This window comes from Suillus fuscotomentosus (genome assembly GCF_016647785.1).
Source record: "Suillus fuscotomentosus strain FC203 chromosome Unknown F5891scaffold_62, whole genome shotgun sequence".
NCBI classification, from domain to species: domain Eukaryota; kingdom Fungi; phylum Basidiomycota; class Agaricomycetes; order Boletales; family Suillaceae; genus Suillus; species Suillus fuscotomentosus.
Genome location: NW_024539574.1, coordinates 180,848 through 196,181, shown reverse-complemented (window position 1 = coordinate 196,181; position 15,334 = coordinate 180,848). Strand labels below are relative to the sequence as shown.

At 45.5% G+C, this 15,334-nt stretch overlaps 6 protein-coding genes across 6 annotated transcripts; 4 read left to right on the top strand and 2 right to left on the bottom strand.

The window, feature by feature from the left end:
• Nucleotides 1-725: 725 nt before the first annotated feature.
• Nucleotides 726-2,424, top strand: F5891DRAFT_983981 (uncharacterized protein; the record flags this gene model as incomplete). The annotated part of the gene is made up of 10 exons (XM_041377386.1): nt 726-783; nt 885-1,051; nt 1,104-1,151; nt 1,202-1,394; nt 1,473-1,562; nt 1,613-1,650; nt 1,706-1,891; nt 1,940-2,074; nt 2,146-2,340; nt 2,380-2,424. 10 exons carry the CDS (start codon nt 726-728, stop codon nt 2,422-2,424), a joined length of 1,155 nt encoding a protein of 384 aa, XP_041221381.1.
• A 1,278-nt stretch (nt 2,425-3,702) lies between these two features.
• On the bottom strand, nt 3,703-4,499 carry F5891DRAFT_1193813 (uncharacterized protein; the record flags this gene model as incomplete). Its single annotated transcript, XM_041367825.1, has 2 exons — nt 3,703-4,333; nt 4,387-4,499. The coding sequence occupies 2 exons, from the start codon at nt 4,497-4,499 to the stop codon at nt 3,703-3,705; spliced, it is 744 nt and encodes a 247-aa protein (XP_041221380.1).
• An 862-nt stretch (nt 4,500-5,361) lies between these two features.
• On the top strand, nt 5,362-5,562 carry F5891DRAFT_922032 (uncharacterized protein; the record flags this gene model as incomplete). The annotated part of the gene is made up of 1 exon (XM_041373800.1): nt 5,362-5,562. A coding segment is annotated over one exon (201 nt), but the record flags the coding sequence as incomplete, so codon positions are not given.
• A 474-nt stretch (nt 5,563-6,036) lies between these two features.
• Nucleotides 6,037-6,564, top strand: F5891DRAFT_959664 (uncharacterized protein; the record flags this gene model as incomplete). The annotated part of the gene is made up of 1 exon (XM_041375666.1): nt 6,037-6,564. A coding segment is annotated over one exon (528 nt), but the record flags the coding sequence as incomplete, so codon positions are not given.
• A 1,664-nt stretch (nt 6,565-8,228) lies between these two features.
• On the bottom strand, nt 8,229-12,112 carry F5891DRAFT_1130500 (uncharacterized protein; the record flags this gene model as incomplete). Its single annotated transcript, XM_041364539.1, has 14 exons — nt 8,229-8,543; nt 8,586-8,882; nt 8,934-9,006; nt 9,304-9,325; nt 9,359-9,466; nt 9,563-9,764; nt 9,818-9,868; nt 9,905-9,914; nt 9,965-10,139; nt 10,189-10,322; nt 10,376-10,581; nt 10,749-10,892; nt 10,941-10,943; nt 11,609-12,112. The coding sequence occupies 14 exons, from the start codon at nt 12,110-12,112 to the stop codon at nt 8,229-8,231; spliced, it is 2,244 nt and encodes a 747-aa protein (XP_041221377.1).
• A 1,543-nt stretch (nt 12,113-13,655) lies between these two features.
• Nucleotides 13,656-15,269, top strand: F5891DRAFT_1193810 (uncharacterized protein; the record flags this gene model as incomplete). Its single annotated transcript, XM_041367824.1, has 5 exons — nt 13,656-14,164; nt 14,249-14,314; nt 14,359-14,575; nt 14,631-15,020; nt 15,075-15,269. The coding sequence occupies 5 exons, from the start codon at nt 13,656-13,658 to the stop codon at nt 15,267-15,269; spliced, it is 1,377 nt and encodes a 458-aa protein (XP_041221376.1).
• Between the last annotated feature and the right edge of the window lie 65 nt (nt 15,270-15,334).

Genomic DNA, 15,334 nt, shown 5'->3' with positions numbered 1-15,334 from the left:
CCTACCCATCTATCTCATACACATCTACCTTAATACACCCATCTGCATAATATCCAACTACCTCGGCCCACCCGTCTACCTAATATTCATGTACATTGGCCCACTCATCTACTCTATATATTCCCTGCATGGGCCCACCCGCCTCCATCGGGAATAATTTGCCTCCCAGCCCATCTGTCATAGTCGAGGATATTGTTATACTGGGCCCATGGTCCGCTGGCCCATATCATACGGGATATTATGCACGTCTGTTCCATCGTATTATACGGAGATAGGTCACTGTAATATGTGTTGTTCCATCAAGCTGGAGGGAGATTTGGGTTCGCTACGCATGCCACTGCTGTCCCTCCTGACCCAGGTCTGAACACTGTTGGGAGGAAAGTTGTTGGGAAGCAACCTCGTAAAACTGTAACTGGCCCTAGTGTAGCTAATTCAGTTGCACCGCCAACTGGCCTCCTGGACCAGAACATACATGATGTCCATGCACAAGGAATGTTGGTTCTAACGATGAAGACAACAATGACGACAATGACGACAATGAGGACAACAAAGACAATGACAATGACAATGACAATGACAATGACAATGACAATGACAATGACAATGACAATGACAATGACAATGACAATGACAATGACAATGACAATGACAATGACAATGACAATGACAATGACGACAACGATGAAGAACAGGAGGAAGAGGAGGAGGAGGAGGAGGAGGAGGAGATGAGTCACCGGCAGTTTGGCTGGGGAGAGGTTGGTGGACGTCACACTGAACATCCAGGTAATGTGTTTGCGATTCTCCTGCGTGTTCAGATGAAAACTACCAGGATTAGTCGCCTTCTACCCTTGTCTTTCGAACATTCTTATGAATACCAATCACAGGATTTTGTGGGCAAGAGCTTCCTTCGCAACCTCAAGTCACTCATCCTCTTACACCAGACTTTGAGTTTCAATATTCCCGCGATGAAGATGATGCAGTTGCACAGACCAGTGTCTCACATGCGGTTAATCCTTCCACGTTGTCCATCCGGTGGTCCAACAGTTCACAGGTATGACGGGTTGACTTGCCAGTATTGTGCTGACAGTTACTTGCTTTTCAAGATTCCTCCGGATACCTTGCACATGCAGCCACAGCCACAGGAAGTTCAGGTGAGGCGATGGAACTCATCCTTCACGAGGCTCACTCTTTTTCTTTATAGATCATGATGTCGCAGCCCAATGACGTATTAAGACACCATCACAAGAAGAATGGCCGGCCACGCCTTCCCAATCCTGAAACCCTCGAGTTGTTGCATCAAGTCGAGTCTGACAAGGACCAACCAACCCAGTGGTCTAAAACTAAACAATTGAGGAAACTTGACAGGCCAAAACCCACTCAACTAGCATGGTATGGTCCGCAACGGAAATGTTTTCTTGAGGATACTAAAGGAGAATGTTGTGTGCAACATGCCCTGGAGAATCCCTTCCCAGCTTTAGTTGCCAATTTACCGTCGTCTGTAAGCGAGGTTCTTGTTTCAGTCTTAGTTACATGGGACCAGGATGGTAAACAATTTGAAGCCGGTGAGCATTTGTTCCCTCTTAAAACCAATCCGTTTCATGTCGCAATTTAGGGATTTGGCCGCAACAGAAATCTAACATGGCTCGGCTGGTAGGCGTAAAACTCACATTCCTGCTGCTCTCATTGATTCAGATCTATACTACAGTTGTACGATGATCTTGCAACCTGGCGATCCAACTTGAAGAAATCCACTATGAGCCTTGCACCCCAATCATACTCGCTCATTCCCCCGCCTTCAGTCCCCATTCAAGAACGTGCAGAGTGGGTAGAACACGCTGCTGCAGACTTACTGGAAGGGTCACTCTTCCTACACTTTGGATTAGATGAATATGTAAGTGATCTTGCGCTTATAGGGTCTATTCTCAGAGAATCTTTCTAGGGTAAAACAAGGAATTTTGCTCATCCCGCACTTCATGACACTGTCATCATCTTCTTTTACATGGGACCTTACCGAATCGCACGCAGGCAACCGGACATATTCCGCAACCAATTGCCTGTGTCATGTCTGGCTTTGGTCAGCGCAGCGGTAGTATTTTTGCCCCTACTCAACATTATACTATATTGATTCAAGTTTTCTCTCTATAGTACAACTGCGTTCTCGATGGTCTCACGAAGAACAGCCACAGCAAATATTACCCGAATTTTACTGCAAGGGAATATGGCCCTATCTACTCCAAAATGGTCCAAATGCTCAAGGCCATCCTTCAGGATCTGTACCATGGCCCTAGGTTGTTGGCGCAACTGCGAGAGTGGGCTGAAGCTGGATGGCGAGAATGTTGTGTTTGTGTGTCTTATTTGATACTAATGTTATCCATACAGGACCGCAAGTTTGAGGGTCGACAGAGCTGCGGGGGCTCGACATGACCACCTGCAGATCATTCTTGACTGATGCTTCATATTCACATGTCCAAGTATTTCTGTTTCCTACATTTGTTTACTGCATTCTGTTATCTCGCTTATCATTCTATTATCAATATGATTATTATGCTACTACATATCTGGCTGAGCTTTGTGTACAAGGAGGTCTGTAAGCCTCTGTGCAGAGTGACACCTAAGTTTAAGCACATATTCTGTGCACGAGACAGTCACTGGAGTGCCTGTGAGATTCTGTGCAGTGCGGCACAGAACGGGTGCATCTGTGAGTCACTGTCACAAAGGGACCAAGCTGTCACCCTTGGGTGCTGTCCAGTTCTGTACAGTTCTGTACAGCGCATATTAGTTTACTGATGAAGCACCGTGCACGTTTCAGCATTTCTGTCACCTGAGTTCGGGCCTGACCGTTTTGGAACACGTCGATCATTTTGCACGATGAACCTCTTGTCTTTGCGCATATGTACGTGATGCATTGATGTTTGGATCAAAGGCTCTTGACAAACAACTACTCTTGATCGGGAGGCGATTCTGCAATTTCACATTTTTCTTACATAACCAGTTTTAAACACAGCAACTGAAGCTCACCAAGCTCTGCAATTTGACTACATTGCGCATACGGTAGCAGCAGCATTACCTTTGCATTTTGACATCGCAATTCAAGAATTCAACATCTCACCAAATCCACCTGGCATTACTGGTCTACAAACATTCACTCATATCTGTTTTTCTGAGAAACTATGATGTTTGCCCAAACAGAGACAATGAATAGGCTCTTTTGACTCATATGTGGTATGACTACCCCAACTTGAACAGGTTGATCTAACACTTCGCATTTAACAGAGGCATAGGCGACAACTTAATACCGATGTTTATGATTCATGCAAAACAATAACATCAATCTGATAGATCGTATGGCGCTATATCTGCACATTTATTATTTGCACGTCCCGCGGCTTGCGTGCTGCGCGTTTTCATCAATCCAGAGTGGGCGCGTTTTAATCAAGAGGTTCCACATTCCCGCACTGCGCGTTTTCGCCAATCCAGAGCTGGCGCATCTTGATTGGACTCAAAACTCAACTTGAAGTTGCCGCCATGATAATTATGATATCTACTTTCCTTCAAGCAATTTGAGACTCGGACCACTGCAGTATAGTATTTGTACTGGTACAAACACCACTCTATACAATTGAACACGACAAGTCTACGTCGTACGATGAATGAAGTCCTTGTGGTTGAACATGAGTAAAACTAACATGAGTACTAGTAAGACTATGGCGAAGGAGGCTCAGGCTCGAAAACCAGTTTCTCTACTAGGAAGCTGCAAGTCTCGGAAAGAAATTGTTGGGCGTGCTTGAATGCTGCTCCCTGATCGAGAATCTTGAACATGAGGTCTTTGCATCCTTCACTGACACATCCAAACTGCAGTTCCTTGAAGCATTTGACGGTGTCGTCATATGGCTGTGGATTCCTACCATCAAGAAGAAACCGGCCCGTACCATTCCACCAAATTGCGTGCCAGTCCTCATTGCAACCAGTTGGGTCTTGACACTCATTCGAGTGCATCAAGATCTTCAGTTCCTCCGCAGCTATGATCTGGCGGTGACTATCAAGCGCAGCCTGAACATAAATTACATTCAAAAAAACTTTGTTGCCCATCAACTCCTGGTGGGCATGAGTGAGCTCAGTGATTGGGGTTTCTGCCAGTTGCTGAAAAGTATATGGAAAGATGGAGCGGACGTGGTATTTAATGGCGAGGTTGATTAACTTAGCTGGGTGGAAACGGTAATGTGCGGAAGATATGCGGGAAATAACGAATTCGCATGCATGGGAGCATTGATACATGTCACAGAAATGGAGAAATTTCGAGAGTTCATCGATGCTATGAGATCCCGTACGCATTCTACCGTGACAAACAGTTCAGTTACTGACTAAAAACATAAAATATCAACATACCTTCCAAACGTGAATTCAAGAAACAACTCAAACGTCTCCCGAGATATTCCATTGAGGTGAATCAGTTTCTCATCACACATGCCATCTACTTCTGGTTGCCTAGAATTCTCCATGGTAGAAAACATATCACGAAAGACATTGGAAGACACAGATAAGATTGAGCTACAGAGTTTGTATAGTGTATTCTCTACCTGTCAATGGAAAGTTTTCAAATTAGTACGATAATTTGATCGATGAATAAAACTCACCTGGAAGATGTGGCTGGACGCATTAAAGTAATAGACTGGGTGTCAAGTTGGTACAACAAACTCTGTCGACATATTAGCAGGAAGTTGAAATTAGACAAAGGCAGTCAAACTATAGTTGGACTGCCTTCATCTAATTTCAACTTCCTGCTAATATGTACGCTACTCTATGATTCTATTGAATGCCGATTCATTCTAAATCTTGTTTCTGCAGTGATCGTGATGCCTATACCACCACAGGCATTTCTGCCATTTCCATCTCGCATGCCAACTCAAGCTCCATGGTCAGCAAATTTTATTACTGCTCACAATACATTGTCAGACATCTACCAACGGGCCTATCATATTCTGCATCAAGAGGACGCCGACCCCCTTCAACTTACATTTCACTTAGAGGCTGTATCTGGAGATGCTATACCCCTGCTCCAAGCACTTGCGCATGACCCACAGGGGCATGATATGCATGATTGGCTGACTTGTGCAGCAACCTCGCTTGGAGATCTCTCTGTTCAATTGTTGTCGTTTCGACACAATACTCGAAATTTGTGAGTCGTATTATCTCATTTTGAATGATTGTTGACTATGCGTGAATCCCAGAATGGACACCAACATTGCATTTCCAGAACCAGTGTCATTGCTGCATACAGGTCGTCCAGGTCGTCCAAAAAAATCCATCGACCTTGCGTTCCTTTCCAAAGCGGTCTCGAATTCACGTCAAATTAGACTTACAGAACTTGCCAAAATGCTAGGAGTCCACAGGAACACGCTGCGACTCTATATGAAACACCACGGTGTTGAAAGAAAGTACTCCGATCTTACCAATACTGATCTTGATCTCCTCATCAAGGAGTTCAAGAAAAAGCGACCCGATTCAGGTATCCGGTACATTGTTGGGTATCTTCGCAGACATGGTCTCCGGGTGCAACATCGACAAGTAGTAGAGTCGCTTCGCAGGGTTGATGGCTTAGGCCAAGTCCTGCGAGATCGACAGGTCAAACGTCGACGGAAATACCATGTGAAGCGCCCCAATGCGTTATGGCATGTAGATGGCCACCATAAGTTAATTCGATGGGGGATCATGATTCATGGGTTCATTGACAGGTTTTATAGAATGGTGTGATGTGTTTTTTAACGCATTTGCATTGATTACTGACTCTAATTTATATGTCTATTAGATAATGGGACTTCGAGCAAGTAACAACAATCGCTCCAGCACAGTTTTGGAACTGTTCATTCATGCAATGCAAAACTTCGGAACACCTTCTCGTGTGCGAGGAGATCGTGGAGGAGAGAATCTCGATGTTGCAACATATATGATAATGTGAAATGGACCACGTCGTGCGTCCTTCATGTGGGGATCGTGAGTTGTAATGTGTTTGTTCTGCAGCTTTATGTTAGGTACTAATTCTGGACAAGTTCTACATGGAATTCGTGGATCGAGTGTCTATGGGTTGAAGTTGGCATGCAGTTCGCTAGGAGGTGGAGAGTGTTTTTCACTCGACTTGAAAACCATCACAGGCTCAACCCTCACAGCCCTAGTCATATCTGGTTGCTCCAGACTCTGTTCCTCAATGAAATCAATCAAGATTGTTTGGATTTCTGGGCGGAATGGAATTGTCATCCGATATGTGGTCCTGACACCAATGATAAGAGCCCTAAGGTAAATGCGTCGTTTTACATTTATGTGACACTGACAAATTATCTCATTGTGACCCAGGATTTACGTTTCTTAGGTCAAATCCAGTTCAGGGTGTATCATGATGACTGCGAAGGGGTCCACCCTGACATGATTGAAGAACACTATGGGGTACATGGCCCTACTATGACTCGACGACAACATCAGAGTGGAGTGGGGCATCCAATTGATGAAGAAGAAAGTGATAATGAAGAGGAGCCTCTAACTATGGTACAGGCTATCAACGATCAACAATGACACCATATCCACCACAATGCTATCAGTGTTCCATTGCAAATCAGTCCTTTCGTCAATGACGAAACACGCCAGCAATTCTCTGCCACCCTTATCGAAGTCATAGCTGAGGATATAACACCGTGCAACTGCAGGCTAGCAGGAAATGAGTGGGAAGGCGACGAGTATCCAATCTTTGAGGCTATCCCTGTTGGCCAACGAGGGTCGAAAGAACTACACGTGTCTCTCGCCAAACCAAGCTGGTTCAACCAGGCGAGGCTATGGTGTCAGGCCTTACTAGTGTTGTCATACTTTTTAGTGGCTGGGCAAGAGTAACTTAAACTTATGAGAGTCGTAGTAGTTATTACTCTTGAAATACTTACTTGGACAATACGTCAACCAGAAGGCAGGCAGAATGTCATAAGTTTCAAATTGTACATATAAACTGCACTATCTAGTACCTGTTGACTATCCTCTTCAAGTCCGAGTCGTTTCCATCTTTTGTCTCCTCTTCCGTGTGAAGTCTTTCTCCACCTTCTCCCACTAGTACTATCGCTCTGCATGGATTCCAAGAGCAATGCTATGGACTGGGAGCACTTCTATAGAGGTTCAAAATCTGACAGTCAAGTGTGCGATTGCGAAGAATTCTTTGCTCGGTCGCAGGATGAAGGCCACTGTGTGGAGTGTGGTCACGGTCACAGCAAACACCCTCACAAGGCATCGACTCGGAGTGGCAAACCACTGGAAGTTCAAGAGGATGAACAGCCTCGCTGACTTGGCAATACCTCAGCTGTCGTCAAGGATATTTTTGACCGAATCGCTAGTGGTGGCAAAAGTGTCAATGAAAAGTTGTCCACCACCAAGCAACTCACTGAAGCTGGTGTACCACTTGCCAATGCCTGAGAGGAAGCCTTATCGACTCTTTCTTCCACCTGACTTTCTGGTTACAGTAAGCTGGCTAAGGGCCCAGTGTCGTCGGGCTTGCGAAAGGTATGGGATCATCGGCTAGTGCATGAAGATTAGTTTACACGAATACTGAAGTTGCTTCTAGGATCGCAAGGATACTATGAGTAGCTCACTGCAACCTAGTAAAATTGGAAGCCAAGCACACAGGAGCACTATGTCTAACCTTTCCACGACCGGAGCTAACACTTTTCGTGTCGCATCAATTGCTCTATTGACTTGCGGGGTCGATGTTAGTCAAAGACAATCAATAGTCTACTAAACCCACTAATTCATAGCATTTTCCAGAGAAACGGTCTCATCAGAGCACCTAAGGCCCCAACCAAGAATGGCCAGAATGAAATCCAGGCTATGAAGAACCAGGGTTGTTACCTTGACCAGCCTGAGCAATTTATCATCGATAGCGGATGGTCCTACCACAAGATCACCAGCCAGTTACAAAGCTGGTTTCCTAAGGTATTCAATTTTCTGGATATCCCAGTTGAGAAGCGACCATCAGCATCAGTAAAACCTCGTAATCATTTTCCGTCATTATGTCACTTTTTCACCTTGGTGCGAGTGCTAAGGTGTGAAAATCAATCTAAGGAGTGATAAGACATTTTGCTGATTTTTCTCCAAGGTGGTTAAGAGAGTTTAATGTGCAAAGGAGAAATAATACATGTTCAGAGAGATAATAGTAGTATACATTCAAAGTGTGTACAATAGCTATAGTAAATAAAGTATTGTCAAAATGCAATCTCAAATGCATGGTGGTCAGCATACTTATTCACATAGTAAGTTCGAAATGTGTCATACAAGTCGTGGCATTTGAATCCCTGAGGCAAAAACTCCATGCCATACACCGGAATGAGATGCGCAGCACGATAGATAGCGTCAATGTGAATGACAGCGTGCTTGGATGCGCCACCTGCGGGACTAACGATCCACATTCCCGTATCTTCGTCTGCAGTGTTGCCAACCTTGTCAAACCAGTGTATCACGGCGCAGGGATATGTATTACCCCGATACTTGAATGACAAAAAAGTGCGAACTCGAGCAACCTCGAGGCCTCACATGCCAGGTAAATCAGAGTCTGTGTTTACAAAAACACAGTCGTAGCGCGAGTGCTCATTGCGCCAGGATGGAGAAGAGCAGATGTGCTCAGTGCGCATGCCACCGCTACTGCTCAAATCACTGGGCGCATAGAAGCATGGTGAGGCTGAATTAAAAACCAATATTTTGTTGAGATAGCGAGGACATTCCGCAAGAGGTACATCACATGGGTCGCGGTGATCATCAGGGTGTAATTGTTGGAATAAAAACTGTACAAGGAGGTCAGGAAGACGAGGTATACTGAGTTCTTCAGCGAGTGCAGGGACAGTTTGAGCACGCTTTTTCCACTCTGTACAGTATGTTAGAATATTGAAAAATGAAGATAAATGAAAAATTACGGGGGTTTTTGCCAGCTGCACGAAGGCTTGTAAAACGGTTGGTCCGTCATCAATTTCGAGGTCCCCATCAATACTAATCTGCAAAGGTGCAGCTGGTGCAGGTGCTGGTGTTGTTGCTGTTGCCAGTGTTGTTGCTGTTGCTGCTGTTGCTGTTGCAGGTGTTGTTGCTGTTGCTGGTGTTGCTGTTGCGGGTGTGGGTGTTGTTGCTGTTGCTGGTGTTGCTGTTGCTGTTGCAGGTGTTGTTGTGGTTGCTGGTGTTGCTGTTGCTGGAGTTGTTGCAGTTGCTGGTGTTGCTGTTGCTGGTATTATTCCAGGAACTATTATGTACATTAGCGTTTGGGACATCTTGTACTAGTATAAACCGAATGACTTACCTAAGGCATTCATAGCTGCTGAGAGGCAGGTGCCAGCTAACATCCATCAACGTGTGAATTCAACTCGTGCTGCTGAAATTTTGTCAAGCCGTTGATTGATCAATAGCATTTGACCAAGCGCACAAAAACAGCTCGATCGTCTCCAAGGTTCTTTGACCGCTTTGATGTGCTTATTCTCAGTAATCGATGAGCAGAGGCCATTGGGCACAGCAAAAAGTCGTATATTTTATATGTAATGCTTGAGTGAATGTTGACGAGGCAGCAAGAAGGTAGGAATAGTACCCGATGTCTTGAAGATTTCACGATAATGATGAAACCATGAGAGTGCATCTTCGATCTCAACTAGAACATCCTCTGTGATAATATTGCGGCAAACGAGGTAGCAAAATTCTAGGAGTGCACAGAAGGCATGCACGATATCAGTAGGTACATGACCCTCAATTGCAGGCAAATAGACCTGTTGAATTAGTAAGTTCTATGGTGAGGTGAGACTCAAAATGCGTGAATTACCTTCATCAGGGCCTTAGAGTCATCTCCCATCCATTGCTTGAAGCCGCGTCCCTGAGGGAATCGTCACAAGCCTGAAAATGGGGCCACAGCGGCAATCCTAATATACAGTGAGTGATCATATGTAATATAAACACTAGATAAGCTTACCTGCGATCAATATCATCTAAAATTTGCTCTGCACGTCGTTTTGGATGAACGTGTCTGAGGTATTTTTCAACCCATTCCACAAGGTGGTCCTTGAAGGCGCCTTTGATGAGCTGATGGAGGATGTCGGGTGAGATCATTTGGTATATATCGGCTCGGGGGAAGTCGTTTGTAATGGCTGTTGAAATAATTAGTATTGATGACCTGTGAAGAGCATACCGATTGACATACCACAAGTTCTGGAACTATCCCTGCTTCATTCCACAAGTTACCCAAGGGACCTTCTTCAATAAGCGCCTCTACATAGTCACGGCAACAACACAACGAGTCTTGATCAAGATTGGCACAAGGTGCCATACATCTGTAGAGGTATTAGTTACAAGGTAAAAAACATATGAAATGATAGATACGTACTTAGGACACCGACTGCGAACAATACACGTCAATAGTACTTGCTCCTCGTAGTCTGCGATGTAAGGTCCTAGCCCATATACAACTCGCCAGTAGTGACCATCTCCAAAATGTGCAACTTCGGGTGTCGTCATGCCTGGCTTAAGTGAACTGAGAATCTTCAAGAGTGACGAGTGAAATAATTGTCGATGAAAATTTCGGAAGGTTGGCTCATCCGCATGTTCTTTTGTAGCTGTGCATGCAGGCGTGAGTGCAGAGTGGATGAATGTGTTGTGACCATAAATTAGCATACACTAGAAGAGTTCACACTGCAACATACTTTTTGGCATAGCAAGAACCCAATAATCGCTAGTCCATCATGATGGGCTCATCGAACATTGTTGCAAATATTCCTGATTGATGCATAAAGCGGGTAATATTCATTATTCCCTGTACCGACTGAAACAGTTGTTTTGTCACTACCGAGGATGATAGGGACGAACATCAAGCCAGGCGTCTTTGGATCTTTAGCAATTTTGTCCTAGACACAGATTTAGCAGCCATTATCGAAGGAAAGTCAAGTACTTACTGCCTGGTCCCAGGCCCAGTGTTACAGTAACATGACGTGAGCCCCCAGCTACAGATATGCCCTCTGCCACCCTGCACGGCAACAACACGATACCTAGGCCTTTAGGCCTTGATGACAGATAAAGACTAGAAGAGAAACCCGGAAGATGCCGGATTAGATAAGCGGTCTGGATTGCTTACATGATTATGACGACATAGGTCTGGAAGACCTATTTATGTTATCAAGATAGAAGGCAAGCCCCTTGATTGCCTCATGTACTGATAGAAGGATGCCTCACGGTCCTTATCTTAGATAGAAGCCTGCCTCATGCATGGTATCTCTGACTCGATAGATAAGCACTTAGAACCCAGCTTCAAGCTGAGCTTAGATACGATAGAGTAGCCTTATATAAGGTCGATAGATTAAAGTGGATGTTCCTTACTTTAATCTTACTGGGTTTTACCTTGAACTCCTTGTCTTGCCAAAGCTACTTGCTTGACATTCGACCAGCACCTCAGAAGGACTTGAGACCCCTTCTGCCTGTAACCGCTATTATTGCTCGCCTCCGCTAGCGTACGCAACTCTTACTTGTCTGTAGGAGCCGACCTTGGACTCTCAGCACGAGGTATCACTGTCGTTATCGTCGCTGTTAGATTATCCCAATCCGCACGCGACTAACATCGTAACACCCAGTCGCCTGACATGAAATCCTTCCACTGACGCTGATCATTCTCTGTAGAGTATTCTCGATATGGGCGGTAGTCAAATTCATTAGCATATGCTGAGTTGGCAAGCATGTTGCGTGTCACCTCACGTGGGTCACGGAACCATACATCGTACTTATCATCCATCCAGGGCTTGGGATTTTCGGGTCTCTCACCGTCATAGGCCACCATGAAACATTGCCATTTCACGTCTCCAAAGGGTGAACTATCAATGACTGTGTAAAGATCACGGTGATCTGCAAATGGTGGCCTGTCATTGTGCTTTGCGAGGGTAGATGCCCATAAGTCCAACAGTCGGTTGATCTGACCAGCCGACATCTGATTTTGCGTGTACAGAAACTCCGCTGTTTCAAATTCCGCACGGCTATGAAAGGGTGTCCAGTCGTCCGAGGCTACATTCTCAGGAGGAGGAGGAGGAGTGCCAGGAGGGAGATATATACCATCTGCATCACATTGTTTGCCTACCATCGTGTGAAAAATAAGATAAAACTGGCCAGCAAATGAACATACCATTGAGACCCATGTGGTAGTTCCTATACAGATGATTGCCAGGCCCAAAAAACTCTGTGTGGATGTTTGGCTGAGGGGACGGTTGGTGTGGGGGATCGCCCATGTCAATATCATAGTCAGTGCGTCCTTCATCAACATCCATTTCAAAATTGAGTTCTGGGGAGTGACTGGCCCGAGGCACTACTGGTGGAACAGGGTGTGCAGCAAGACAATGTTTCGTTCAGCCAGCAACAGTTTTGAACCATCATGGGCAACTTCCGCACGGAAGCTGAAGTATGCTGAAGTCTCGTCGACGGACTTGAGTACAAGGAATATTATCAGGCATTGCAGTAACTAAGGTTCAAATAAGTCTATGTACTTCATTAAAATAATAATATACGCGCCTTCTTGTTGGTAGGATGGCCAATTTCAGTTGATGAACCGATTAATCGTCTGGTCATTGACTGTTGTCAATAGGATGGCCAATACTATCTCTGGGGACTGTGCACCTGTCTGGTTGGCAGGATGGCCAATTTTCAGTTGACAAAGCGATTGATTGTCTGTTCATTGCAATTTCTGTTGACGAACCAATTAATTGTCTGGTCGTTGACCCACAGATGCGCCTGACGAAGGGATCCACACACCTTCCAGTTGATGAACCGATTGATTGTCTGGTTATTCCAATGTCTGTTGACGAAGCGGTTAATTGTCTGGTCATTGCAACTAAAGTTGATGAACCAATTAATTGTCTGGTCGTTGACCCACGGATGCGCCTGACAAAGGGATCCACACACCTTCCAGTTGATGAACCGATTGATTGTCTGGTCATTCCAATTTCTGTTGATGAAGTGGTTAGTTGTCTGGTCATTGCAACTTAAGTTGACAAACCAATTAATTGTCTGGTCATCGACCCACGGATGCGCCTGACGAAGCGATTGATTGTCTGGTCGTAGGGATCCGCACGTAGGATGGCCAATACTATTGGAGATCTGTGCACCTGTCTGGTTAGTAGGATGTCCAGTACCATCTCTGGGGACTGCGCACCTGTCTTATTGGTAGGATGGCCAATACTATCTCTGGTGCGACTGTTTGTCAGCAGGATGGCCAATACTATCTCTGGGGATCTGTGCGCCTGTCTGGTTAGAAGGATAGCCAGTACTATCTCTGAGGATTCACATACCTTCTTGTCTGTAGGGCCGCTAAGACTGGCTCCAGGGATCCACGTGCCTTCTCATTGACGTTTGGTCTGTAGTATCAGGTGAATATAAGAGAAAATGAGTGACAAAAAACCTCACTTAGAATAATGAACAATTTTCAGGTGTGCACTCAGTTATAACGAGGCGAAGATAGTCTGACACTGCTGGAATGGGCATTTGTTTGGTTAAGTGATTTAAAGTTAGTATGAGAACTTACAAATTTGCACCGAGCGCTTCAAAGTTCAACTCCAACCACCCGATTCCTTACACCCTTCTCCACCCTCCCATGTGCTGCAGTACCCGTTAAAATTAGCTACTTGTCAGTTATGACTGATATCAATGAACCGTGTCGCACCCGCCCACAAAATGCGAATAAACACCCAGGCTTACCCGACCTGGAAGGGCAAAGTCAGCGACGTTCTCAAGCCAAGAAGAAGAACACCAAACTCCCCCAGGAAACCCATGAAGCTCAAGAACTGGCCGCGGTTGAGGGTTTGCAGCGGCTGTCTGCCATGCAGGAAGAGATGAAGAAGGCGAAGGTGCAAAGCATGACAAAGAAGCCAAAGGCAGTAAGGCCCCATGCTCGCCCTGTCAAGAAAAAGTCAGAGCCTGCTGCTCAAGCAGATAAGGCACTCCTGGGAGTAGGAACTGATACTGTGGCCAGTGAGCGCATGTCGCAAATGCTGCGTGATACTGACCCAGGCGAGGATGTTGAGGCTCGGTCTCGAGAAAATCAGAAGGACGATGGAATCAAGACAAAGAAGAAGACTGAGAAGGACACGGCTCTTGCAGCTCAGTCAGGGGCACGTGTTGAAGACAAGAAAGGAAAGTTGATGTGCGTCCAGACTTCTTTTCCAACCATGATGTTGATGCTTACCGAATAAACACTTCTTTTCCTTAATTTGACCTCAAATTTCAGGACCAAGTCCAAGTTTTCATTAGGGAGGCGCATCCAGGGTTGGGTTAAAGATGTTTCACCAGACCGGTCTGACATCATATCAAGCACTCCCAAGCCACCTCATATGGCAGTCACGGGACTGACTTTAGTGCACGAGCCATCAACTACCATCTTCTTATCTGGCTCCCACCCTATGTCCGCAACAATTGTGACCACAGCTCCGGCCAGCACAAAATCCCACCTCAGGTTGTCGCTAATTCTTCTCAAGCTCTCATTGGTGGCTTTGGCGATGAGCTTTTTGATTCAGAGGATCGCTCGGACATCCTTCCAAAGCCATCCGCACTTAAGGTGTGTGGCAGTTTAATATATCATTCAATTCTAACGCAGTAAGTGGACACTACAGATTATAGATGTGCCTACTGAGCTGACCGCGGACGGGTCACTTCCAATGGAGGGCTTGAAGGATGACATGAAGGATTCGGATGATGCGTCAACTGATGCGGACAATGATGCACCAACCGATGCGGACAACGATGCAACAATGGATGTCAAGGAGGATATGGCTGATAAGTCTCAGGATAGCAGTGACAGCCTGAGCAGTTTCGTATTCTGTCGCTCAAAGAACAGGATGCACAACGCTGTGGACACCAAACACTGTGTCCCAGTCTTCAAGGATTCCTCAGACGAGGATGACGATATTGAGGTTCTCAACATGGATCATAGTATGACGAAGCCTACAGGCTTCGTCAAAACAACCAAGACAGCAAAGAAGGCTGTACGTTTGACGTCTCCCGTAAGTTCCTTTTTTATTTATTAACAATGGCTACTACTTATATTCTTGCAACAGACTTCTGTTGGCGTCTCCAAGTCATCCACTACAATGCAGCCACCTGCAAAGAAGGTCAAAACCGAAGATGGGGCTGATGATACTATACCAAAATCAACACTTACAGCACCGCCTGGCTACTGGATCGAGAAGCAGTACAAGTCCCATTCAGCTTATCAAAACTGTGATCTTCCCCCTCAATGCCAGGATCAATGATGGCCTAAGCACTTCCTCCCGACTGTTTATTTGTGGGCCGGCAGTCAAAATGACCTCTGGCAGAT